The sequence below is a fragment of the Myodes glareolus genome, chromosome 19 (genome assembly GCF_982192425.1).
Source record: "Myodes glareolus chromosome 19, mMyoGla1.1, whole genome shotgun sequence".
NCBI lineage: Eukaryota > Metazoa > Chordata > Mammalia > Rodentia > Cricetidae > Myodes > Myodes glareolus.
In genome coordinates this window covers 48,738,345-48,766,164 of record NC_142044.1, presented here as the reverse complement: position 1 = coordinate 48,766,164, position 27,820 = coordinate 48,738,345, and the positions used below count along the sequence as shown (strand labels likewise).

Sequence of the window (27,820 nt, the reverse complement as noted above, 5' to 3'; positions counted from 1 at the left end):
CAACATGGATGTGGCCCATCTGAGTTCACCATTAGTCACGATGAAGCTATGCCTTAGTGGGATATACTGTCACTTGTTAGCTTCTTTTCCCTTGCACTATTATAAAATTATGTTTCTGAATGCTTTTAGGGCTTGTGTTTGACTCTAATGAGAAGCTGCCATTTCACAACATTCTAGGAACTTCAATCTTTCTTTACAGCAATGGTTGCCCATGCTGCATCTCACTCTGAAATTTAATCCTGCCAAATTTAATCCTGCTCCAATGTGCATTTGTAAGAAGTGTGGGGAATTCTCCACAGTCAAGCTCACAGTGACTAAACACTCTCATCACTCTCATACCCACTCTTGCTACTCCTTACAGTCCTGGTATTTTGTTTTGTTTTGTTTTTCAAAACAGGTTTTCTCTGTAGTTTTGGAGTCTGTCCTAGAACTAGTTCTTGTAGACCAAACTGACCTCGAACTCACAGAAATCTTTCTGCCTCTGCCTCCCCTTCAGATTAAAGGCATGTGACAGCACAGCCCGGCTCAGTCCTGATATTCTTGATCAACCACAGGCAGTGGCTCCAGATGGGAACGTGGAGCTCCAAAACAGAAAGTTCTGACACATAGAGGATTTGGGGTAAACACAGAAGACATTTCCCAGCCATGTGGGTCCGAGTTAAAGTGGCAGCATGGTGAAGACAATTCCTACTGTCACCACAGGTGTTCCAGCGGAAGTCACACACTCAGCCAGAGGGAAGCAGCAGAAAGCATTCTACCAGGTAGCAGGTTTCCTTCAGTACAATGACTCAGCACCGTACTCATCTACAGAAGGTGAAAAATGTCCCATATTCCTGTTTCTACCAGGCATGATTGAGAGAATAAAAGAGTAGTCTTGGGCAGCCAGGCACAGAGAGAAGCCCCAATCACGGCTGTACACAGGGAAAAAAATGGTTCAAAACCAGTGTGCTGAGTGAGGACTGCAGGATGTGTATGCCTGCCATACTTTCTGTGTGAGCCATTTTGAGCTTCAAAATGGCTTTGACTTATTCGAAGTTCATGGCAGGCTATGAACTTATCAACAGGCTGGGCTCTAAGAACTCCTTGGAGTTCAGCGTCCGAGCTTCATCTGGTTAGCACAGGAACTATCCGGAAGGTAATGGATAGTCTCCATATGGCATGAGACCTGGCCCTTGGTGACCAACAGAGAACAGAACTGAGGACTGTTCACTGGTGTTGAGACACCATCAACTGCACAGGTCAATGTGCATAGTGGGGGTGGGGCACTGTAACAGCTATGGGTCTATTTTCCTTAAACCTACACAGAAAAGCAAATTATTCACTTGAGTGGACGTAGCTTAGGAGCAATGGCAGACAGATTTCACCAATAAGCCTGTTCCTATCCAGAGAAAAGGAACAGGAGTTGCCCAGTGAGAATTAAGACTCGGCACTAACACAGTGCCAGTTTTCAGCATTGCTAGAGTTGCCATGGTGACACTCATAACCAGGAAGTATGGATGCTGGCCGGTGCTTTCTCCTAAACTGTCCTGCTGGATGTGGTGACACATGCTAGGGAGAAGACAAGTCCACAGAGTCCTCTGAGCCATCTCAGCTAGTTGGTCAATCTACTTCCTTCTAAGACAGGGGCTGCTATGGCCAGCTGCCAGAGGAGAACTGGGGATGGGACACAAACATTGTCATATCTCCATCACATGGCTATGGAATAGGAGTGCCAGTCAGGATTTCAACAGCAAACTATCATAGAAGGGTGTGGGGCCCATACAAGGCTGTTGTACCAACACTGTTGAATTCAGTCTTCACAGAACAAGTACCTATGTCTAACTTCCAAACTTCTTCCCTCCCTGCGTCCTGCCTTGACATCTGCTTGTCGGGCCCATCCCTGCACCATTAACTGAATCTGGGTGGCAGGTCCCTTGTGACTTCACGGTTCTAACCTATGGCCTCCAGCACTGATTGGCTTGCAGAGCTCTGGGGAGACCTGTGAGGGGTCTCGGTGCTCTTGTGTGAGTGAGGGCATTTTGTGCATAACATTTGTGGGGTTGGGTCTCTCTTCCTCCTTGCCTGGGATACTGCAGTGTTCCCAACAGGGAATGTTGGTTGATGAACATCCAGAAGGCATGGTGTTACTGCATTCATAAAAACGCCAGCAGCTCAGAACAGATTCTATACTTCAAGAACATGAATAACAATAGTTGTTTGCTTTAGCCTCTATCGTTGTACAGATGTAGTTTCTGTGAGTGCATGCTCTCCTGTTTCCTCTGAGTTTTCTGGGTCATATGTATTTCTTTGCCCAGGCTACACTTCTGCCTCCACAGTTAGAAGAGTCTTTCAGTATCATTTTCCCTGGAATAATTTGTTATCCATCATTTTTATGGCAGTGTTAAATTTTAAGAGAGAATTGAGAGGGATAGAAAATCTACTGCATATTCCAGCCCCAAAGAAAGCCTTTAATAAATTCAGAACTTTTCAGTTTTACATTCAGGTTGGACCCCAGAGCCAAAATCCTGCTTGGCACAGTCTGCCCTTCACACAGGGGCATGGGGCCAATTACCCAACTGTCTGCAGCCCAGAAATGACTCAGGTAGGCTCTCCCTTCAAGCACACTAGGACTGAAATTCCTACCATGAGAGGAATGGCCAGAGGACAGGGCCCTATTGTGTTCCATCCAAACATGGACCACATTTTCGCAAGCATACTCAATCAAACACCAGGTAGTGCTAGGCTCCTTCTACATTCTGCTTATCCCTTAAAGATACCAGCACACCAGATCCCATGCTGAGTAAGCTCGAGCCAGGCACAATCCCTGCTTAGAGGATGCCCTCGGTGGTGGGAGTGGCAGAAGTTGATAGAGTATAGAGCAGACAGAGTTCTAACGTTAGAAGTAGGAGTACCCAGATCTCAAACCTGTCATATGTGCACTGCAGACCAGTCCCCTGGCTAATCAGACCTGGACCACGACTCCCAGCCACAGAGGAACAACCAGGCCCATACTGCTGGACATCAAGTGGAATCAGGTAGAGTAGCCCCAGGGAGAAGTCACGGCCAGTGGCTAAGGGCATCTGGGTAGCCTTGCCCCAACCCATATAGCTCTGCCTTACACAAGGTTCTTCAAGTTCTGCTCATCTCTCTCTTTTCCCTTCATAATCCTAAAAGAAACTGAGCAAGCTCCTGGCCATTGCCTGTCATAGTTGGCCCTCCATAGGCAAATTATCCATGGAACACTGGCCCTCCTTAAAAATGTGACGTTTTCTATAACACTCTCACAGACCAAGGGAACATAGGTCTGTTTCCAACATTAAACCTAGCATGTGATTTGCAATACAAACAGGCAGAGCATCTCCAGGGACACCATGCCTGAGCCCGGCCAGACCCAGTGCGCATTTTATCATCATGAACAGGATGACGCACAACGAGAAATCTTCACTCTGCTTCAAGAAAGAGAAGATTGATGTCCGCCTCATATTGACTCTCTGGACGCCAAAATTCAAATGAGGAAATAACTTTTATTTATTAGGACTGGCTCGTTCCTGTTGCTCTTTCCCAGAACCTCAACAAGCCACAGCTATAAAGCATTAGCAAGTGTTTCTGGATTGACAGATCAAATCGCAGGATGATTGATGGGCAATGTTTCATTTGAATGAATGAAGGAAACAGCATGGCTAGGTCCTTTCCTTCCGATTGAGCTACGGGTTTTCTGTTTTCAACTCCAGTGGCAAAAGCAAACAGCCGAAAAACACGGTTCAGCCCACCCACAACAGGCAGACCAATGTAAGAGCAAAGGTCACACTGTTGTAGGAGCTCCAGGTCCCAATGTTGGGGGAAGGGCACAGAAGGACTCAGCCACAGGGCCTCCTGGGTGCTTCTGGCCCTTCTCCATCTCAGAGCTATAAAACCTCCTTCCTAAGCTTCAGCAGCACTAATGGGAAAGGGGGTTCCAGGTTGTGTTCCTCATAAGGTTCCTGGGTACAGTGTGATTATGGCCATTGACAGAACACAAGGCTTGTAACAAGTGCAAATTGCTATGTCCTTTAATGACTTTTAAATATTTTAAAGTAGATCGGGTATGGTGGCTCACATCTATCATCCACATACCTAGAACGCAGGAAGACTGAACGTTCAAGTTCAGGCATACTCAAAAAGGGAAGGAGAGAGGAAGGAAGAAAGAAAGTGAGTTCTGCGTAAAAAATAAATTTAAAGCGTCCCAAGTATTCAGCTCAAATACTTACAAGTGGGCTTGTCACTTTAATAGTGATTCCTCAACAAATGTGTAGGCATTTAGTCTCCCAGAAACGCAGCTCCTGGACCATCTGAGGGCAATGCAAGCCCCATCTCATGAGCAAAGAGTAGATAGTGAGGGAAGCCCTGGTCAGGTAGAGTGGCCAGCCATGTGCAACAATAAAGCACATCTATACAACACAGAGATGTGCCAGCCACTGCCTAACTATCCCGATGTGGGCACTAAGGTGGTCTAGTATAGAACTGAGACCCAAGATGGACCACAGTCCCCTGAGGATCACGTTGCTTCCTAGGGTGCCATGCAGGTGACACAGCCTTGTCCTGTGGCCACTTTCCATTCAACCACTCTGGTCACAAGGAAGCTGGCTGTCAAGATTCATCACCGGATCAGATTTGGGACAAAATGCATGAGCACCTGTGAGTTCTTGCTGAAGCTTGGTAAGTTAGTCAAATTAACTCCTCCAAAAACTTGTTTTTGTAACTTTTGTTGTATTATTAGATTTTGCAATAGGAGTTATTTTAACAATGCACAATATAATTAGCCACTTAATGTTATTAAGAGAATTTATGAGCCTTTATGAGTTGAAAAACAGTCCCAAATGGTATTTATTAAGTATCCAAGACTAAAAATAGGACCAACTGCCTCAGTGAACCACGTTAAAAAAAAATGTATAGTCACAAATAATATGTCTAATTATGTATTAAACTAATTCTTGCCTTCACCTTTTGAATTTCTAAACTCCTTACCTCATGTATCATTTTAATTATTTTTCCAGTTCATTCCCAGGAAAACTGGCTGATGGGGAATTAATTAATGGGCCCAATAAAGAGGCTGCAGCATTGTTCTACCACAGTCTGCACCCGGACTCATTTGCATGTCTCCTCTTATTCCAAACAATAGCACTGCTGAGATTTCAGCCTGAAATTGTTAGCTCATTAAAGAGGACACAATCATATCCATCCCCACAGATACTCATCAATTATCGCCTCTTACTGCAACATGAATCCATGAATAGAGCACCCACCAGAGCTCATGGCCCCCGAGTAGTGGAGACGCCACAGGCATGTGAATGCGGCACAGCACAGGCCACTTGCTGAGATGACTGAGGATCGTCTCACAAGAAGTGGGCACGGGAACACATCAAAGTCCACAGCACAAGAGCCAGCTTGGTCTTCTGAGAGTGTAACTTCCTACGCAACCACTGCTATAGAAACTGCAGAAAAACACACAGCTTGCGAGGGATGGTGGCACACAGCTATTATCCCAACACTCAAGAAGCTGAAGCAGGAGAGGTTCAGTGTTACAGGCAGCCTGGGATATACAGAAAAGTCTTTGATCAATAAAATGAAGAGGAAACACAGTTTCCTTTGATAACAACTGCTCTCTAGATGGCTAGCAATAGAGTGGGTGCTTGCCCTGTGCCCAGTCATGATGGCAGAGATAAAAGGAAGAACAATGGGAAGTTGGCTCCTCTCCCTAGTTAGAAGACATGGAGAAGGGCTACCTGACCCTATGTCAGCAATGCCCCAGAGCAGACAATTGCTCACAGTGCTTTGTCTCACACTTTCACAGGGCCTGGTCAGGTAGAATCTGCTTGCCTACCCCACTCCACTGAAGACTCCTCCAAAGCCAACGGTCATCCTCACAGTCTCACTGGTCTTCCCATATTCCACAGATAGCACTAGTAAGAAATGTGCAAAGCATGAAACGTGAGCATGTGGGCAGGTGAATGGACAGATGGACGAGTGTGAGCTCTAAGGCAATACTTGCAGATGCCTGTCTGTGGTCCTAGGCAGAGCAGGGAGATGAGCCTTGCAGAGCATAATTGGCCAAATGCTGCAAGGCCCAAGTGTGTGTGCGTGTGTGTGCACTTCCACATGTTTGCTATGTTTTATTTGTTTCTTCTGAGTTACAGCATAAGACACCATATCCCTTCTTGGGCGTTAGCATCTATCTGGCTTCATACTTTTCTGCCTGACACTAATAAGGGGAGACAGGGTGTGATGGTCACCTTTGGCAGTTCTCAGCACATGGTGAACTTGCCACAGGTGCCTTTCACTGGCTGTGTGCTAATGTCATTTGGAGTTCAAGTAGACATGCATGGGAAGTGCTGAGGGTGGGAAGACCAGAGCCCCTCCTTCTGCCAGCTACTGCATCCACTGCCCAGTTTCCGATTTCTCTCCTGAAAGAATGAAGATGGGAGCTACATAATTTATTAATCTAACACCTGTAGAGCTAGAACTAGAGTTCATACTATGGCCGTTTCTGTCTCGAGAGAAAGAATAGTTAGAATGGCTTTATATAGAACTCTGGGATCAGGCAGAGCAAGTCAGGAATGCTGGCACCCACCAGAAGAAGCATCTAGGAGAATCACACCCTTCGTTTAATAGTGCCAACAGACTCAGAAAGAAGTTAACTGTCCAGACAGAAGCACTAAAGCCTTTAGAAAAGACAGAGGCAATGAAAGCCATGGAGTGAAAGCCAAAGTTCTAGCTCCTTCAGAGGAGAAGCACAGATGGACAGGGAGACCAAGAAATCCACTTGCCATGTGATGTGAGGATGGGCACGTTCCAAAGAAGCTGGCTGCCCCAGGAGTTCTGGCCTCCCAGGTTCTGGGTGCTGACTTCCAGCACCTGAGTGACAGGTGATCACTGCTGTGCCACAGCCATGCTCTGCTTCCACAGCAAGGCTGTGAGCAGGACATCTTCCGGACACACTTCCCAGTCTCTGCCACATCTGGGCAAAACACTCAGGGCTGTGCCACCTACAGGACTCCTGGGCAGACACATATCTGCCCTCCCCACCTGCTGACTCTCTTTCTGGTTACCTGCACCCTGCTTAGCACTTAGGTTAGTGTGTCCTAACATGCTAGCCACACTCCACACCACACCAGGGGCACTCCCTTGCCTGATGCCACCCAGACAAGAGAACAGGACAGTAATCTATCTCTCTCTATAATGTTAGCTGGTTTTGCCATTTTGAGAGCTTGGGGTCCTTTGTAGCAAAACAACCAGCTCCTGAGTCCTTTTGTGTGTGCTTTGATTTACCGAAGCATCAGAGGCTCAGTTCTTATAATGGAGCACCGCAACAGGGTGGAGTCTCATGGTCAGTCACCTCTAACTATCCTCAACAGGCACATTCCTTTCTGCCCACTGAAAACTAGGGCACATCTCAGAGTGGCTCGCGGATCAGAGCTTTTCCCTGGATCCATAAGTCCAACACTCACAGGGCATGTCCCTAAGATGTGCCCAAATTCAACATGCCCATGTATGGGCCTCGACTTTTCTCCCAGATGGGCCTATGTATAGCCAGGCATGAGGATCACCTGAGGAATATAGAGAAGTTGGAAAGCTGCCAAGGAGCCCTCCCTTCATCTCCTCACTTGAGGACCAGAACACATTAGCTCAGAACAACACAGAACATTTGCAATCTCTGCCTCCAAGCACCACAGAACGGAACAAGCCAGGCCCGGGGGAGCTGAGTCCACATAGAAGGAGCAGGCTCCGGGAGCAAAGGTCCGGTGATGCCCTTCTCTGCCCTCCCACACTGTGAGGAGACGGAGGTGGGGAGAGCAGAGAGCTGGTGACTGTTTTTCCTCATAGCTTCTCGGCGGCCCCAGCAGCTGGATGTTCTGATCCCCGAGCCTTAGACCCTCTTCTCACCTACAGTCGTGATTCCTCCACAAAATGCTCATTCTGAGACTCCCACTCCAGCAGAGAACCGGTGAGTGCAGGGCAGGGGTCCAGCCCAGTGGCATCCCAGCCTCACAGCAGGCCCTGGAGAGGACCTGGGTACCTGCTCTGGAAAAGATGGCTGCAGCTGAGCAGGCCGTGTGCAGTGCCATAGCTGGTGAGGGAACCTGACCCTTCACTGATGGTACAGAACCCAGACAGATTTAAGCCCAGACTTAAATCACTATCACCACGGTTACCCTTTGCAGAGTTGATAAATCCTTCAGCAACGGGCCTGTGTGCTGCAGGAAACTAGTGTGCAGTACATTTCCCAAAGAGATACTGTCAATGCAGAAAAGAAGCTATGGGGTTCTAGAGTTAACACCTACTAGTTGTGAAATTTAATTAAAAGAAACACATTCTTGATGGCCAGTGACCCTGAGGGGGGAAGACAGAAGATGGTTGCAGGGCCGCTCTGAGTTTAAGGACACGGGAGCTCCTGGAGTCTGGCTTAGAGAACTGGGCCATGCTCTGTGCTCACAGGGATGGAGGCTACAGACCCCTGCCAGGTACTGAAGCAGGGGTTACACACGACTCTGCTCTACTGGCCAGGGGTAGGCCAGGCCCCTCAAGCTACACAGGTTTATTAGCAACAGTACATTCATAACAACAAGGAAAGGAACGCTGTTTTTCTGAAGCCAAACCGCCACCCTGTATTTAAATGAAGCACCATCAGGTGTGAAGGTGCCACTGAGTCCTTCCTGGCATTAGCCACACTCAGCGGCAGAGCTCCATCTGGATTGACTTCTGTGGGCATTTTGAACTTCGAAATTCTGTGTTACTAACACAAAGGACAAACCTGCCCAGCAGGAGCTATGGCCGCGGGGTTGGTGACACAACTGCTCAGGGGTGGCAGCAACTGCAGCAAACAAAGGGCCCCATGTGGCAGTGGCCTAGCAAGATGTCCAGACCAGCCCTTGGGCCAGAAATGTTCGTGTGCGTCTACCAGTGTCCCAGAAGTGACATCAAGGGGTGCTATGAAAGTGACCGTGTTAGGAAACAAGGTTTCTGCAGATCTAAGAGGTCATGCTCCGCTGGGGCGGGGGAAGGGGTGGAGTACAGACGGCAGTGCTCGATTCCAAAGGCTCCATTCTGAGAAGAAGGGATACAGACACAAAAGAGGTCATGTGACACTCAAGACAGAGGGAAGCTGCCAGTAGCCAGGGTGCCTGGGGGGATCTTCCAACTAAGACTTTACAGAGCTGTTTTTGTTCTTTGTTGTTTGTTTGTTTTTGGCTAGGTCAAAAAACCCCAGCAATTCTCCTATCTCTGTTTCCTGACAGCAGTGAGGTTATAAGCATAGGTGGCTGAACTCGGGTCCTCAGGCTAGCACTAAAACACCTCTCCAGACTCACTAAGTCTGTAGAAGGAATGGCCCAGTCACACCTTGCAGGCCTCTGGCTTTGCAGTTTTGAAGGAGTCAATGTCTATATTCATTAGCCCAGTCTATTATACTTGCTATGAGACCCCAGGAACCTGATTTCACTGGCATGTGTATCCCCAGTCATGATACTGTCCCATTCCTGGGGTGTGGCTAGGAGGGTACCACGTTCTACCTAAGACCATGCTCGTAGCCATTCCCAGCTCCTGAGAAATGTGGTAGGAAGCACATGGCCCCAGGCCCTGGACCACAACCAGTCAGTTCATCCCTATTGCCTACTGCAGGCTGCCTTCTGAGATGTCATTTCCCTTCCATGCCCATGCTCTGTGACACTTGACCTCTCTATAATACCCCAATGTTTACAAGAGCATGTGTGTTGTGTGAACATGACTTCCTGAGCCTAGGTACTTGACACGCCAGGGAGAAGGGGCAGACCTCAATGTGAGGACTGTGTGCAAGAAGGTATTGTGCCAAGCAAACATTCTGCTAGAAACAGGATGTGAGAAAGTAGCTGAACAACCATGACCACAGACTCAAGGTGTATGTGGCCCCAATGGTCTCCTATCCATGCCCTCCTAAAAAGGAGCTGGCTCTGGTGAGGTGGTACATTGGCACATCACACAAACAGGACTCTGCATGGGACCAGGTGATTGTGTCAACACACCAAAAGAGTTAGGGTCTGAGTTTGTCTGTCACTGTTTCTGGTGTCTTATGTCTTCAACAAGCACCCATCAGAGTTAGTCAGTAGAAGCAGGGCAGAAACACTAAACAGTGGTTGGAGTCTCGGAGCCAAGGACAGAGCTGGTTGGAGGTCACTGGCTGAATGTGGGGGAAGGGGCTTTGACTCTGCCCTGGCTGGAACCCTTTTCCCCAGAGGGAGGCTTCCCTGATCACAAAGCACTTCTCAGTTGAATGCTCAAAGGTTAGAGTGGAGCTGATTAAATTGCATTTGCATATGTATTCCCATTTTCAATATTCAAGGAATAAAAAAAAACTTGCAATACTTTTTTTAATAACTTAGACTTAATTCATATTTAGATCTGCCTTTGTGTGCAGCTGCTGGCTTTGTTGGTGGTGACAGAACAGACAGGGCTGTGGCAAGGGAGTGCTTGCTTATTGTGCAGACCTCTCTGAACCTGCTGGGGGCTGGGCCAACAGGCCCCTCTTATGGGCTTTGCTTTGGAGCAGAGACTGGTCTAGACTCATGGTATGCTTTCTGCCTGGCGTGAGGAGAATTATACAGTCCTGCCTGGTGTGAAGGAAATGATAAAATTCTCTTCACCTGGGGTCCCCAGAGGTTGCTAAGTCTGACAAAAATGGGATGTTCAAATAGGCTGAGCCTGAACAAACTGCACAAATGCAACCAAACAGCAGCTGTGATCTGAAGCCACTCAGCAGAAGTGTGGGGCGACAGAACAGAGCCCAATCCAGGTGGAGTTGAGGGCTGCCTGAGCTGGTACTCCATGAGGCAGATGGGGGCGGAGAGGCCTTTCTGGCTCTAGGAACCACTGCACAGCCACCAACCACCCTGTGTCAATCTGGCCTCAGTGCTGACCAGACTCCAAAAGAAGACACACATCCTCCACAATGATCTAACACTGAATGCTGAAATTGCTAAGGATCCAAATCTCTACAGCTAAAACCCCTAAAGTCTACATGCCTGAAAATCCCAGCACTGAGAAATGAAAAGCCCAACACTGAAATTTTCAAAGTTGCAATCCCCTGGGAGGGCTGTAGCATGCTATATAAGAATAAGAGAGGAGGGGAGGCAGCTGGACTCTGGAGAAGCGAGCAGCCATCAGTGGGGCCAAAACACACACCTCAGCTTAGAAATGTGTCACAAGGAAGTCTGCATTTTCAAAGATAGAACTGCTGGAGATCTTGGCTCTTTGGTGATGACTCTTGTGATGGTCTGACCCACTTCACAAATATGTTTAAGGTGATCCACCATGGTAGCTCAGAAGGTCTCAGAAACAAAGCTGCCCATATGCAATTACCACCCAGCAATATGCTTGTTAACACCTGGCTTTCTGGCCAGTCTCTATGGCTAGGGTTCACTGGCTGTGGCTCTAAACTACAACACTGCTGTACTATTCCTGAATATTAATACTTGCAAATATGTTGTATTCTATTCTGTTGTGTAAACTAGCCTATGAAGAGTTCTGTCGTGTTTTTATGTTTTTCAAATAAATCACCTTCTTAAAATATGTCTTTAGGAAGAATGTTTGAATCTTTCTAGAATTGCATTTCCAGGTCTTTGATCATTCAAGAGTTTAGACTTGGGGATTATGAGATATGGACTGTATCTTTGGAAATGATGGCATGAACTACCTGGTCCTGAGTTGGGCTCTGCTGGTGAGAAGCAGCTGAGTGAGCTTAGGGAGCAGTGAAGCAAGAGAGGGTTGCTCTTTGATGCCCTGGTAGGAACTGATAGGAAAGTGGGTAACCCTAGGTTTGAGCGTGGAAATGAGAAGAACACTGCGAGTGTCGGGTGATAGCAGGGGTCAGACACCAGGGCACTGGCCTAATGGAGCACCTGGAATTCAGTGTGCAACTACAGCTGAGATCAACACTGAGTCTATAACAGAGTGAGGGGCAAGTGTTGGCATCTGATGGAGCTTATCACTGAAAGCCACCCAGAAAGAGTGGTGGGACAGGAAGAAAAACAGCTTCATTTGAGACCAGGAACCAGTGTTTCCCAAGGGACCTTTCGGAACCTCTCTCCACCCCACCTCACAAGAACTATCGAGCACTGCCAGCCTTTTTCCTGCTTTCTATCAGGTTATGATTGACATCTATCACCACACCAACCTCATTCTACCAACAGGACCATGATTGCATGCTCTGAGGGACCACCAGGAACTACTTGGGAATACAGAAATATGAAATTCAGTTAGGACAAAGAAAACCCTGTCCCACGCTGTGCCTACATGACCACGTGGTTGGTTCTGGATATTCTGTGTGGGTGGCAAAACACCCCAAGGTCAGCAGTCCTCATGCCTAAGAAGAAAGTCCCTGGTACTTGTTAAGACAGACCACAGGGTCACAAGGACCTGACACTGAGCACTGCATCTGCAGCACACCCAGGTGACACCAGGGAAGAAGCCCCACCAGTTCCCTCTGAGGACCAGTAGGGGCATGAGTGACCCTGCCAAAGTGTTGTCTAGACTAAGCTTGGAAGGCAATGGCCCAGCAATTCTGAGCAGCATCATAATGAATGGACTCTGAGCAGTGAAGGTGCCCACTCCTGACACACAAAAGGACTGGCAAACTCAAGAGGAATGAGAAGAATCCAGACCAAGAAAGGGACAGGCCACAAGTCCATGCTTATCCAACATTTTAGAAGAGATAAAATTCAAAGACCACCAGTGGACAATGGTCTTTATTGAAAGGTTGAATAAGGGCTTTGGCACCACCCAATACCTGGGCAGTGGGTGAAGGAGCCACGGTATAGACAGCACACTGCTTAGGGCCTGGGGTTGAGGGCAAGAAGGAAAAACACCCTAGGGACTCCAAGAATAAACACAGGGACAAGAAAGAAAGGACCATAGCAAGGCAGAAGAACTGAGGGAGGTGGGAGAAAGGCTGAGGGCATGAAGAACATCTGGGAGGGAGCCTTCATTCCTCCGATCCCACAAAAACTCTTCCGAGCATTTTCATGGAGGACAATAGTATAGGAGCAACCTCTCTTCCAGTTCACATTCACGAAATCTCAGAATTTATTTTAAGTGACCTGAATGTCCGTCGGGGGCTGCAAATGGATTTGAAGTGGGTAGACAAAGCCTCTTAAGGTTAGTGGAAATGACAGTCTTTGCATCTGTTGACACAGAGACCTGAAAGGCCAGGCACCAATAGAAGAGGCTAGGCATGATCCACACTTGCACAGCAGAGAGCTCCCAAGGGTTCATGTGCTGACCCAGCACCAACTCACCCACTTGCCCTTTATGACAGCACTTCTCTGCTCTGTCATTTGGTAATTATTTGCCTGGTGAACTTTCAGCAACTTTCTCCTAAAGAGAAAGCAGCCCTTGGCAGTTTCACAGAAGTTAGTAGGGCCTGCTCCACTTAGTGGAAACATAGAAAGACTGGCTTTAAACAGCTTGGCATCAGTGATAAGCAGACCTGACAAGCACATACAGAAACAGAACACCAACAGCCATGGCACAGCTGCCCCAGTCCTGATCCAGTGGGCCTTCTCCAGATCCTTGGATCCCCAGCAAAGGGAGTCAGTTCCATCTAGCCATGGAGCTAGTTCGCTCAAGCCAGAGGCACTCTTGCTCATGCTGACCATGGGAAGGCCTGCTAACAATGCTCACATGTAGCTCAGCAGCAAGGCACGGAGCAGTCGTCACTTGTTACTTAAGAGCCCTGATCAGACCATGGGTGAGTGTGCATTCTGTGGGCTGAGTGACACCTAGCTAAGAACTTCTACCTTAATCCCCCAAGACCTCTTGACCCACAACAGGACTTCTAAGTAACCTCACATGGATCCACCTGTCTAGGACCACTCTCCCCAACCTCCTGGGGCCCGTTCCACTGCCTCCCTTTCTGATGGCCCTACTGTAGTATGGAAGGAATCTTTCTAACTCCTAGACTTCTATACTCCATGTCTAAGTGATCCCAGATCCCAGCTCTGGCATTATGAATGCCGAGAAGATAAATATCCTATCTGGGTGTATCTTCTAAGTACTCCCCACCCCACAGTGCTAGGGATTGAACCATGGCCTTGTACCCACTAGGCAAACATTTTACCATGGAGTTGTAACCCTGTCCCAAGGTTCTGAATTCAGTCTTTGTAGGGAAGAAGGCTGTACATATTGCCACAGTTACTACCACAGACGGTTTCCCCCACCAACCATCCTCTGACCTTTTTGCTAGGGCAATTCCTGGCTCCAAGCAGCTACTCTAGCCTGGTGGCCTGCAAACTCCCATAGTTCCTCCTGAGTATGAAGTCACATGGTGATGCAGACAAAGACCAAGTCCCAGGAGTGATGGCAGCTGGGTGAGTAGAGTTCCAGCAGGGCGAGCACCTGTGCTGGATCAGCTGCTCCACTGCAGCCAGGCCACCTGCAGTACATCTACCCTGACTCCTATGAGCCTTCTGAGACCCCTGAGCCACAGCAGTGTTTTAAGAGTGAGAAGAGAGAACTGGTCCTGACCCCCAAAGCCCTAACAGAGCATATACACGCCTGGGCTATGCCCAACACTAGTGCACCTATACAGGGTGATGATGGAGAAGAAGAGGAGACTCCAAGGCCACTGACAGGCCACTGCCCTCTCAGCACTGCTCCTATGTGTCAGGGCTATTTGTTCCCGACCACAGTTCTCATCAGCAATCTCCCAGACCCTGCTGCTGGCCCCGCTACTTGACTTCAATCAGCAGCAAAGCACCATTCTCTTGTTATCACATCCGAGAAAGGAAATGAATACCCAGACTCCAGCGGGCCTGTGCAGGAAGGGGAGCCACACTGTAGGAATGGCAATGAGCTGCCACTGGAAAGTTCTTGGCTGTGCCAGAAAAGAAGTGGAGTGGAGGGCCAGAGGCAGATGCTGAGAGGCAGGAGGGTAAAGGAGACTTCCAGGGAAACATGGCCCAGAGAAGAGTGAGGTTGGGTATAGCACAGACCAGGGAAAAATTGCATCTCGACAATCCCAATAATGTCCACGTCCAATGACATGGTGGCTGCTCATGGTGGCAGTCAGCTTGATGAGCCTGCTACAGTGGTAACTGCCATCTCCAACATGTGGGATGAAGCTTCAGCATCGGCTGTACGTCCTGCCAACACTTTCCTCTTTCTCCAAGCAGCACCCACCTGTGCCCCCAGCTTCTCTCCTCTCAGCCAGGTGCTGGCCATGCTGGGATTCCGCTATCACCAAGCAGTTCTGCAGAGCTGAGAGATTCTGCAGAAGTGGCTCCTTCTCAGGGGACCTCGGACCATACACCAGGTCATAGCACCTTTAAGGTGAGTGAGAATATGCCAGGGTCTTTGCAAAGAGCCTCAGTTTCCTCATCCTAAAATGGAGACGCACTCGCCTCACACAACAGCTCCCTGTGGCGCAACATTCCCAGGACTTCATTTTCTCCTGACAGTATGAGAGAGTTCGCAGGTTCCCATTCCATCAACTGTGCCCTGTGCCTGCAAGAACACAAGGGTCCCTGTTACAATGCCAGGAGGCTGCTTCAGCGAGGTTAGTAAGGAGACTCTTCCCACAGCTAATACACTGCTCACGGGGCGGGGGGAGTGTGCCAGAGTGGCCCCACATAGTAACTGGCACTGCTCGGATCTATTCAACAGGGGGCCTCTTTCCCCAGTGTCTGGGCTCTGTTACACTCCACTCCATGATGGTGGTTTAGAAGAAGCGGTGCGGGGCACCTTTTGGGAATTCCAGGCACTGAATGAGACGCACAAACTGGCGTGCTACTATAATGACTAGCTTGTTGTGTTCAACATTCAAGTGCAGAGTCTTGTTCAGCAGCTAGATGCTAACTCCAATGCTCAGTGACGGGAAGGCAGCAGCTGGCCCAGGAAGCTCTCCTAACATCATGAAGCCTGGTTACCCCTGACCTAGGAACAGAAGCCAAACACCCATGATGCAGAGCTGTGCAACATCAGGGAGACAGACGGAGTTCTGGCCTTGTCCTCCTGGCCATTAACAAAATGTCACAGAAAAACAGACCAGAAACCTTGAGAATCCTTCCCACAAGAGCTACGCCAGGCTAAGCTCCCAGAAGCAGCTCTTGGTTTAGTTTTTCCAGCACATAAAGATGGCGGTGATTTTCAAGCTCGACGGGTACTGGAGGAAGAGTCTCTAAATCAGGACGACGAGGACAGAAGGCGCCCAGAGCATGATACTGGAGGAGGCTCTCCTGCCTCCATGCAGGGCTGTGAAACAGGCACCACACCCACCATTCCCCTAGAAACAGCAGTTTCTCTCAGACCCTCGCTTGGGACAGAATAAAGCAGCTCTCCTCTCCCTTGGCCCAGGGGTTCAGAGTATTGGGAGCATGAGTGACAGGCAGGGACATGGGATCTCAAGTTACCAGGAGAGAGAAGAAAAAGTGTAGAAGGCACACATAAGCTGATGCAGGGAGAGGAGCTGTGGGTGATCCTGAACCCTAGGGAATATTCAGTTCGTAGTTACCAGCTGCCCTCTCCTCAAGGCTGGCAGCCTCCTCAGAAAAATCTGGATGTAAAGATGGTCCTGCCTTTGGCTCTTTGTAGAAGGTACGGCGGGCCGCTTCCTGCCGCCCGCCTGGCTAGCTTTACCCAAAATCATTACATGGAAACTGTATTCTTTTAAACACTGCCTGGCCCATTATCTGTAGCCGCTTATTGGCTAACTCTTACATATTGATCTAACCCATTTCTAATAATCTGTGTAGCACCACAAGGTGGTGGCTTACCGGGAAAGATCTTAACCTGCGTCCATCTTGGAGAGGAGAGCTATAGCATCTGCCTTATTGCCTTCTTCCCAGCATTCTGTTCTGTCTACTCTGCCTACCTATGTTCTGACCTATCAGGCCAAGCAGTTTCTTTATTAATTAACCAATGAAAGCAACAGAAATACAGAAGACCCACCTACATCAGCTCTTGAGCTCTGTCTAATGTACTGAGCACTCTTTCTGCAAGATGCAGCTGGGTTACTTACACTACCTCCTCCGGCCCAGAAGGCAGTACGTGTTCCCAGCTTCAGATAGCACTATAACCAACCTACCTGTTCAGAGGGGCAGCCCACATCTGTGCTGTGACCGAGGATAGCAGAGAGCTAACATCATGAGGAAGCTGACCTCAGTTAATGACAACAGACCATTTGACCATCCACTGAGGTTATGTAGACCTTAAAGTCACCTTACAACGAGACAGGTTCATATAGATGCATGATCACTATGCAGGACCAGCCCTCAGCTCCCTTTCCCACTGTACACAGGAATTGTGTCCCAGGAGTCATGTTTGGGTAATAACTGCAGATCTGGGACTCTTGAGATAGCCAAGAGGCACCCAAACCTCAAGTGGACCCTACTTCAGCTTTTCCTTGTGGTTACTTTGTTGTCTAGGCGGGGAGCCAACGACCCTTGCACATACAGAAAGCAAGGAAGCCATTGCTTTTAATCAGCTTACCAAGAGGAAGTCAAGCCTAATGGCCTAGGGAAGAAACAAGGATGGAAACGTGAAGCCTCGTCCACTCCATGCCGCAGGCTGATGGGTGTGCCTGGAGAAGTCCTCATGAAGGCAACTGAACAGGGCTCAGAGCAGGACCAAGAGAAGAAGTGCAGAAGCAGGAGGTTAGTAGGAACCTGCGATAGCAGACCCATGAAGATAGGGACACACATCACCTAAGAGCACAGGACAGACTGCACGTATCATTCCTCAAAGCGGAGTTCTACAGGCCCTCTGTAAGCTACTGGCTCCTGTCTGGTCCCAAGTGCACAGCAGATCCATCTTTTGTCCCTTCCTGTTCTCATCAGGACTGCCTGGCCATCTACAGTGACATTCCTGTCACTGTAAGTACAGATCAGTGGCTTGTGCAAGGCAGACATATTTGGGTCCTCCTCCTCAGTGTCCCAGCATGACGCGCATGGAAGGTGACTGGATTCTTCAGGAGTTCTGGCCACACAGAATGCAATAATTCTTCTTAAAGCATATGGCTCTTATTTAGGACACAGCCCTAGCTTTTATTCTTTATATGTTCACCTTTCTAATCATACTGGGAATCTCTCAGGCTGTTCATTTTTAGCACAGGGATAGGACCTTGGCATGGGGGAGTGGCTAGCTCCCTGGAGGAGTGACCTGCTTGTACCTGTGCTCAGGAGAAGCAGCCCCACACAGGCCAGAAACTAAGTCCTCCTCTGGGGCTCCCTCTCACAGCCCTGACTTTCTTGAATCCTTTGCCCAGACGCTTAAAAAAGTTAAATAAGTTGCTTAGTCACTCTTCAGATAAAATATGCATGAATACATCATCTCAAAGATTATTAGAAACAGGACAGGAACAAAGTACTTGTGATACCACCTCTAGTATCCCTCACTCCTGCAGAACAAGCCCACATGACAACCAGCCACTCCTAGCCCTTGATAGGGGAATCCTGGACTCAGGTCCTAGGAGATCACCAATTCATTTTAGCTCTAAACCTTTCACTGAACCGACAAGGTGAGTGCACAGGCTTTCAGAGGCCCAAGTCCTATGACATCAGCAGCCCAGGCATAGACAGACTTCTGTTTCAGCCCACAGCTCCCAGCCACACAGACATCAAGACCAATGCTTACAGGGGAACCCAGTCATCAAATGCAGGTGCCCTGTGTGCTCTAGGCTTTCTTCCCTTGGTCACATGTGCTCTATCGCCTACTGCACATAGGCTGGGGTAGCCCCTCCCATTGGTCTTTACTTTTCCCTCATCAGTGACCCTGGCATCTCATGCAGTCCTCACACAGACTTGATAGACAGGAATTAAGAGGCTTTCCCAGAGGCTCTGTGGTTTGTCAGAGAACCACATGGCCAGGGTTTCTCTATGGAGCAGTGACCCCACCTGCAGATGTTCCTAGCAGGTTACAAACTGAGCTGCTTGAGAGTTCTATGGGGACATCACCTAGAGACTTCCACACTGCGGCTACAAAGTCCCCAAGCTCTTCTCAGACTTGCAAACAGCAGCAGGCTTTCCTAACCATTCCACAAAATAGAATAAGAAGTCTGAGGACCTTTCACTCAGCTCCATAGAGCCAGGCCTCGACACAACAGTCTGCTGTCCCCATTCTTGGACCTTACTGTCATTCTAAGAAGACCTTTGCATTAAAATTTTCTCTCCTGTGGATGAAACCAGGCACACATACATAACATCACATGGACAGCATCTCACGTACTCCACCCAGGGAATGTCGCCATCTTCCCAAGGGGCTCTCGCCACCATCGCAGCAACAAGCCTCCTTCTGCATTTTCTTCTAAACCCCTTGCTACAGAGTCCTGAGATTCCCAAACCCAGAGCCGCTTCCTATTGACCTCTGCCACATACTTTTGAGAATCAGAAGCGGAGGAAGGGGTCTTAGAAGCAGAGTATAAGGATGGCGGGACATGATCAGGATGCCCGATGAGCCCTAGGTCCCATCCAGTTGGCCACATCTGCTGTTTCTCAGATGAGTAGCAAGCACTGACCCTTCCACAAGAGGCTGTGGAAAGAGACCACAGAGGTCAAAGCTAGTGACCCAATTATTCTGGTATCTACTTCCTGGTTGGTTGCCTTGGTCCAGAGCCCAGTACACAACAGGACCTCCTTGAGGGCCTCCAAAGCAATGTGCCAGAAAGCTAACTTGATAAAAGTGGGGCCTTGATAAGTATATACTTTTCACTACCCAATTACAAAATAGCATAACCATTCAATTCGCCTCCAGAATTAGCTACTATTCTTGTCTAGTTTAAAGTAAGTACAAAGAAATGTATTTGGAGTGGTCACAATGGATTGCCACATAGCACCTGTGAATGATGCTACAGGAGTTCCCAAGCCCCAAACATAACAAAGTTGGAGATCAACATAGGGAGAAGAGTGGCAAAGGCCGAAGGGTACTCCAGACACACCCTAAGCTGGCTTCTCATTTCCCAGGACACAGGGCAGGCTGCTACTGCTGCTCTCAAGGGGAAGGTTCACTCTCTCTGGCTCCTCCCTGAAAACATAACAGCAGTGAGCCCATTCTTGCTGAGTGCTCTGTTTCTAAATCCTCACCAGACTGACAGTGATGTATGCTCGCTTCCTGTAGGTGGGTAGACATGAAGAGCCTGCACTCTCAAATCTTAATGGACTTATGAAAAAGTGTGTTGTAAGGAGACCTGCTTCCTCAGGTTTATTAGATTAACCCAATCCATCAGTTCCAATGCCACCTGAGTCACAGAATCAGTGCTGAGGTACCCAGGAAGTCCAGGAATCATGGCAGCTGGCCACTGGGCACAGCAAAGGATATAGCTGGTTAGGAGCCTGTCCTCAACCCTGGACCCGAGATGCTCTGACAAAGCCATACTTGGTCATGCCTCAGGCCACACCAGCTGTGACTACCATGAAATGCATTACTGGCCCAATACAACCCAGCACAGTCACCTCATTGGACCTACTCTACGTGGCAGACTACGCACAAGTTCCCTATCCTTAGTACCCCACTCTGTCTCCTGCTCAACTCCCTAGACAGATGAGGTATCTGCGAAAGCTGCCAGTGCCTGCCTAGGTCATCAGCACGTGCATGGCTGATTCTGTCATGTATACCCTTTCCAGGCCAGCTGTGAACTGCTGGGTAGGAGTTCTTCCTCAGATACCATGATGCTGTGCCATGTCCTCATACAGGCTCTCCACAGAACAGGTGTCATAGATGACAATGGGAAGGCGGGGTTGGGTGGGTGTCAGCAGCAGACATGCCTCCTGGGAGCTCAGAAGAACACTGGAAACAACAACTTAAACCAACTTCATGGGCTAATGCTGACAGGCTGAACCTACTGTGAAGTGACTTCTGAGAGTCTTCCACCTCCTACACCCCAGCCCAACCTCTGCCAAAACAATTTCCTTGAAAAACTGCTATCTGGGGCAGAGCCTCAGCTTAGGTTTTCAGCTTCCCATGCCTTCACAGCCTGGCCCTCCTTATAGCTGCCTTGAAAGCATCCCAGTCCAGACAGCCCCAGGTGTACTTGGGGTACCCACTAAGGGCTAAGAGGAAGCTCACATGCCTAAGACCTGAGATTTCTTCACCCCATGCACCAGTCTATCCCGCCCAGTCTTAATGCTACATGCCATCTGAAATACCCGTGACAACAAAATTGTAGCACGTAACTACCACTGCTCTGTGAATCACACAAACTGTGGCATAAGCAATGGTGACTCCCCAGTGCCCAGGACCAGGAACCTGCTATTCAGTTTTCAGGGCTTTTCATCGCTACAGTGGAGGTGTCAGCAAGGGCTGCGAGTCTCTCAGAGATGGCTCTGTCTTCTAGTCTGTTCACATGGTTGGTGGTGGTCTAGGGTTCCAGGTGGCTAGCAACACAACTCTTCACCCCCTGGAAGGCTCTAAAGAGCAACTTATCATAAGTCAGTGTCAATGCAAACAGGGAAGTCTCAACTACGAAGTGTCTTCTCTATCTGCTGGATGAAGTCCTCAAGCCTAGTCCACACCAAAGAAGGGACCATTCTAGAAGCTTCCTGCACACCTAAACTCATCCCAACCCCGGAGCACAACCTTTGCACAAAGAGGCTGGCACACAGAAGCACACTGAGATGAACAAGGTCTGGCTCTGGGTGGCACCCGCTCTATACATCACACCATTGATTACTACCGCCACACGACTAAAGTTCAAATGTGAGTGACCCCATCCCTTAAAGCCTTTCTAACAATTCTGTCTAGGACCTCCCTAGAATGCTTGCTTCATCAGCTCCATCCTCACCAGGCTTCTCCAACACGAAATGTTCTTCACAGATATCCTATAGTAACTTAACCACACAGACCACAACCCAAAGCCACTTGTTCACGGTTGGCCACCTTCCCATGAGCACTGCCTGGCTCTGGAGGTCTTCCACAGCATTGTTCCTAACACCTGAGTCAAAGGCAGTGACAAGAGCATCTGGTTTATGGCCAGGCTCTTTCACCGGTACATGAACCCTGTCTACACTACTCCCCAGGACCGGAGACTCAGAAAAGGATTGACTAATATGTGTGAACTGGGTGGCTCACAGATCCCCAAGACTCTTTCCTAAGAGTACCTGGACATGTGCTAAGTGCACGGAGGCCCCAACTCCAGCTGCCTTCCAATCCACCTCTCCCTGGGATGGTGAAAGTGGTAGTGAGGACAATAAATAAGATGGGGATACTCCACCTAAGATGTGAGAAAGGAGCAGGTGCGAGAAGACACAGTCGGAGCAGCAGAACAGGACAGTCTTCATCAAATGACCATCCGAATACACCACCTTTTGTGCAGGCAGAAAGCTATGTGTTCCCAACACGGAAGAGCAGTCTGAGGAGCATGGAAGAATAAAACAAGGGCAAGACGGGCTAGCTGGGCTGGCTGGGCTGGTGAGGACAATGGCCTGGGGCTGGGTTAACTGAACTCCACAGTTGCAGCCCAGCACTCAAGAGACAAATTCTAGAGTTGCTCTTATGTAAAGGGCTTAATCTGAGGGTGTGGTGCTTCTGGCAAGCTCTATGGAGCACCTCAAAAAAGGCTTTCAAAGGCTGAAAAGCTCTTGGTGCCAGCTGCTGTGATAGACTGCAGAAAACCCTGAGAGGACACATGCGCATGCGTGCGCCATCCTAAGACAGTTCATCCATTTCCTGGCCACAGTCTCATCCAGGGCCGGAGGCAGGGTTCTTTTTTATCAACAGCCTTTCTATGACCTGTGTCCCAAGAGGATCTTAAGCCACACTGTAAGGATGATCCAGCCAATAAACACCCAGCTACAGAGAATGACTGCTCAACTTTCGTCTGAGGATGACTGTGTGATCCCAGTACCAGAAAAGGAAGTATAATCCCACTTTCTTTTCGGGCCTGGAAAATGGGAACATCCTGATTTTTAAGATGGGGAAAAGACTTATGACTAGGGTCCGGTCAGTTCAAGAATGAGCTCATGGTACAAATGAGTTGATTTGTGACAAAATTAAATTGCAGAAAAAATAATGCAATGAATAGGTGATGAGTATACTCAAAGACTGAATGACGACTGAGCACTTCAGGGAAACAGTGCAGGACACTGGCGAGCTGATCCGTCCTCTGTCTGCTGAGGTGTGATTGACTCAATACCTGCCTTATTTATAATGGGACAGAATTACAAGGAACTCTGAGCTTAATGAGCAGGGCCTGGGTCATGAATGGCCTAAGCAATCACGGAAATGAGAGCATTTGCAATTTACAGGATATTAGGTTTTGTTTCCTGTCAGCCAGCAGAGAGCCAATCGATGCACTCGACTGACAGCTACTTTAGCCAAGCAGCTCCGGGTAAGGCTTTATTTCCCAGTTAATATTACTGAATGAGAATTCTACAGTTGCCAAGTCCTGGATAGAAAACCTATGAATCAAGAGCATGCTCTGCCATCAAAATCAACCAACGACACAGCCCACGGAACATTGGCACACAGGCCTCCGTGATGGCACTCCAGAACACAGGCGGCAGAGCACACAGTAGGGCGATTTTGATATCGTGCACATATTAGCACTTGACTGGTTGCTTCAGTGAAACACCCGACACAAGCAGCTGGAGGAAGGAAGGGTTTGCTCTGGCTCAGGGTTCAAGGGGACAGGCCACCATGCTGGGGAAGTCCCAGTGGCAGGAGTGGGAGGCAGCTAGTCACATGGCACCTGTGGTCAGAGAGAGCAGTGGATGCCGGGGCTCAGATCACCTTCTCCTTTTCATTTAGTCTGTCAGTTGGTTGGGGTAAGTCTTCCAACCTCAACCTAACCTACATATGTCCTCTTAGACTTGCCCAGAGGCTAACCTAATGTAAATACTTCCACCAGGAGACCCAGAGGCTAACCTCTAGGTAATTCTAGAGCCTGTCAAGTTGATCTAACTAACCATCACAGTAAGTATTAGGGAAAAAACAAAACAGATATCCACAAAAACCACATATCCAGTGTGGGGCACACAACGCACCACCAGCGTCCAGAACAAAGGGTGATTCCAAGCTCAGGCAGAGATAGCAGACACAGGGCCCAACAGCACTCTGGTCTGTGGGAAAGATGCAGCGCCCCTTGTCCTGTGAGTTGCTAAACCAAAGACACCCAAAGACTTTGTCTTGCTGTACAAGGGCCCTAGCTCCACCAAGCTCTGTGTGTCCATGTGCGATGTTCTTATGCTGAGCCCATCCAAAGCCTGGACACATGCCGCCTTGTGCTAACACCTGCTACCTGGAGCCCTGTCTTCTAGCCCTGCCCCTAGCACCATTGCAGTGCCCCCTTGGCCAAGCCCTGGCACACAGCCTATGAAGGGCTCTCACAACAGACAGAACTTGACTCTTCTGTGTAAGAAAGAAAACTAACCTGGTGCTTCTTTCCTTGCCCTCTGGGGAGCTCCGATGCCTCACCCCGGGGCCATGGTGCCTATGGCTGAGGCTGAAAGGCAGGACCCACCCCCACAGCACAGGTCAGCGTCAGCAGGCCTCATACACAAAATGAAAAGAGGCTCGAATAAGCAGTGGACACTCAAGGGAGCCAAGGCGGCTTCTTCCGGAAAACTCAATCTCCCGAAGACATGAATTTCATCAAAATTGGTGAAGAGTGGAAAATTTCATATTGGGCTGCATCTGTCTGAGGATTTCTTTAAGTCTTTATTGTAAGTAACTCAAAACACAGACAACGTGTGAGTCCCTCCCGAGTGTGAAGTTTCTGGAAGAGTTGCTCGGATGTACACAGAAGGCACATGATTACTCGGCCACACTTACAGTTTGACTCTGCTTAAAATGTAAATCACCAGTGAGAATGGGGAGACTGTCGCCAGCCAGCTGTGCACAATCAGCTGACAAGGAGAACGTTATAAAGTCCTCTTCCTGTTCTACATAGTCAGGTGACAGGAACACCAGGGCTAGACGTTTTAAAGATCTTGTTGCATGGAGAGGATACTCTGCAGGGAATCCAGTACAGGAGGAGACAGGCGGGGACAGGGCCATGGGGTGGGGGCTCACCTGGTAGGTGTCCCACAGACGGATGGTGCAGCGCAGGGGCAGTTCCCTCATCAGCAGGTTGTTCATCCAGCGGAAGGCAAACTGCAGGTATCGCACTTCGTGCCCATCCAGATGGCGGTGAACTCGCTCTGCATAACACAAGCACAGGCTGTCAGAGGAGCCTCAGGGCAAAAGAACCAGTTCCATCAACAAAGGATTCCACAGTTCACTCTTCAAGAAGAAAACAAACAAGGGGCTTACAAAGGATCTGGGTTCAACATCTAGGACCCAGATGGCAGTTCACAACCATTCCAGTTCCAGGGGACCCCATATCCTCTTCTGACTTATGGGGGCACCAGGCACACACATGGTGCACACTCATACAAAGTACCTACACACATAAAAATGGGTAATTTTTTAAAAAGGGAATAATGAGGTGACAATGATGGTAATGATAATGATGATTCAAAGGGTAACAGCTGTGTCAGGTACATGTGCACATTTGGGGGTCTTTACACCCCAATACCCTGGAAAAGAAGAGACCCCATATGCATGAAGAGTACAAATTAAGAAGCACATGGCTGCAGAGGTGAGTGCCAGTCTCTAGGGTGAAGGGGTTACACAGATGAGGAACTGAGCCATCAAGCTCCTAGAGACCCCATCCTCGCCCGGGTATCACCCCACTCGCACCCAGGCCTAGCAGACCTGTGACTGTGCAGACCAGGCAGCCTCTAGGTACAGGCTGAAGTACTAAAAACAACCAGGCTCTACCAAACTGTCCCCAAAGTGTGGACCTTGTCTTAGCTCGAGTTACTACTGTTGAGATGGGACATCAGGACAACAGCAACAGGGTTTATTTCACTCCCAGTTCATCATCAAAGGCAGGAGCCTGGAGGCAGGAGCTGATGCAGAGACCATAGAGCGGTTCTGCTTACTGGCTTGCTCCCCATGGCTTTCTTACACAACCCAGGACCACCAGCTCAAGGATAACACCACCCACAATCGGCTGGGCCCTTCCCCATCAATCACTAACTAAGAAAACGCCTTAGAGCCAGATTTTATGGAGGCAATTTCTCAATTGAGGTTCTCTCTTTTTAGGTAACTCTAGTTTGTATCAAGTTAATATAAAACTAGACGTTACAGACTCCTACCAGCTAGCTACTGGCTATGCCTCAGAAGCAAGACTTTCCCAAACACTGAAGGGAGTAACCCTGTCCTGCATCTGCCGTGCATCTCACAAATGACCTTTGCATGTCAGTGTAAGAATGGATACACTCAGACAGGCTGCCGTGACTGGCAGGCAGTCATGCCCACAAGAGGTTACAATATGAGCTGGCCCTGGAAAAGCAAGGTCTCAGTGCTAAGGCAGTTCCTGCACTCTCTGCTCACTGCTCTCCTCAGCTGACCAGAACACAGGCTGGGACATGATGCTCATGGGGCTGGGTCACAGTTTGGTGGTGCTTTGAACCCTCAGGGTCTATGTACTGGAGGCTGGGTCCTTGTACGTAGTGGAAGAGGCAGTGAAACCTTTAAGAACTATGGCCTTGGAGGAGTTTTTATGTTATGGAATTGTTCTCAGAAGGGACTAATGTAGGTCTCATGGCATCCTGATTGTTCTCCCAAGAGGGTTGGTTAAAAAAAAAAAAAAAAAAAAAAAAGGCCTGGTCGCTTTCTGTCCTCCTTGGGGCCTGTTCTGCAGTGTGAGCTGTTGTCCGTCTCACAATTTATCACCACTGTGATGCCATCTGTCCTCGTCAGAGATGAACTGATGCCAGTGTCCTGTGCTTGAATTTCTGGAGCTGAGCTAAATTAACCTCTTTTTCTTATTAAATAAGCAGGTTCCAGTATTTCATTATAGTATCACCAAACAGACTAATATAGGTTGGTCTGGTGGAGAACGCTTAGGGATAAAGCCACTGTTAATGCCGGGAAGTAGAAGGCAATTCAAGCTGAGTGGAAACAAGGTGGTGCATAACTGGAGTGGAGCTGATGAGAGCGGCATGTTCCCTCCAGTCTTCACAGAGGCTGGAGCAAGCACGCACTACGAAAGCAACTGCCCTACGACTTTAAGGAAAGGGTTCAGGAAGGGGAATGATGGCTCTGAGACCCCCAGAAAAGAACACTGGGTAGGGTGATGGCTCTATGACCCCAGGAAAGGGCTCTTGGACTAAAAAGCAGAAAAACCTTGCAGTCCCTGTATATCTGCCACATGCTGCTTCTGCAGGAAAAGATCTAAGAACCCAGGTCCCACACACAGCAGAGAAAGACCCTACCATACTGCTGGGCAGTGGGGCTGCCTGCGTCATAGCCCTGCTACTCACAACGGATGCTCAGCTTGCACATAGGAGTTTGTCTGGATTCCTTTTTATTAAAGATGTCTGGCACAGGCCTGTGCTAACAGGACTACTAAACTTCCAAATTATAAATAGGTACAAAATTGTTTCAAGCCTGAAATTAGCTGTAGCTACTAAACTAAACTGACAGAAAGATCCAAGGGCCCACGTGACTCTTCATGCCAGCAACCTGTGCAGTTCCCCAAGGGCACATCCTGCTGGGACAGCAGCAGCCTCGGCTGTGGCCCAGCGCACTGAAGCAGGGAGCTGCAGTTGATGTGAAATTCAAATCTGATGAACACTTGCAAACCAGCAGTTTAGAAAATGACTGAATTTACTCAACAAGGTTCTTTCCACACAGGAGCATGAGGAGCGAGCTTTCATGGATATGCGGGTGGCTGCTTGGGGAGGCCCAGGGATGGTGGCAGCACTGGGGAGGGAAGAACAGGCAATGAGGGCAGCTGCCCCGGTTCCACTGGCCCCTCCAGTCACAGTGATCCACTGTTTTCAGGATACAGCTGGTCTCA

At 48.9% G+C, this 27,820-nt stretch overlaps 1 protein-coding gene across 3 annotated transcripts in view; it reads right to left on the bottom strand.

Annotated features, from left to right (window-relative positions):
* The window catches only part of Tbc1d22a (TBC1 domain family member 22A), a 297,396-nt gene that overhangs the window by 83,666 nt on the left and 185,910 nt on the right, over positions 1-27,820 (bottom strand). For all 3 annotated transcript variants that reach the window (XM_048444913.3, XM_048444912.3, XM_085678867.2), the window contains exon 11: positions 24,982-25,109. In XM_048444913.3, coding sequence (XP_048300870.2) covers positions 24,982-25,109 — 128 coding nt within the window. The remainder of the gene's footprint in view (positions 1-24,981; positions 25,110-27,820) is intronic.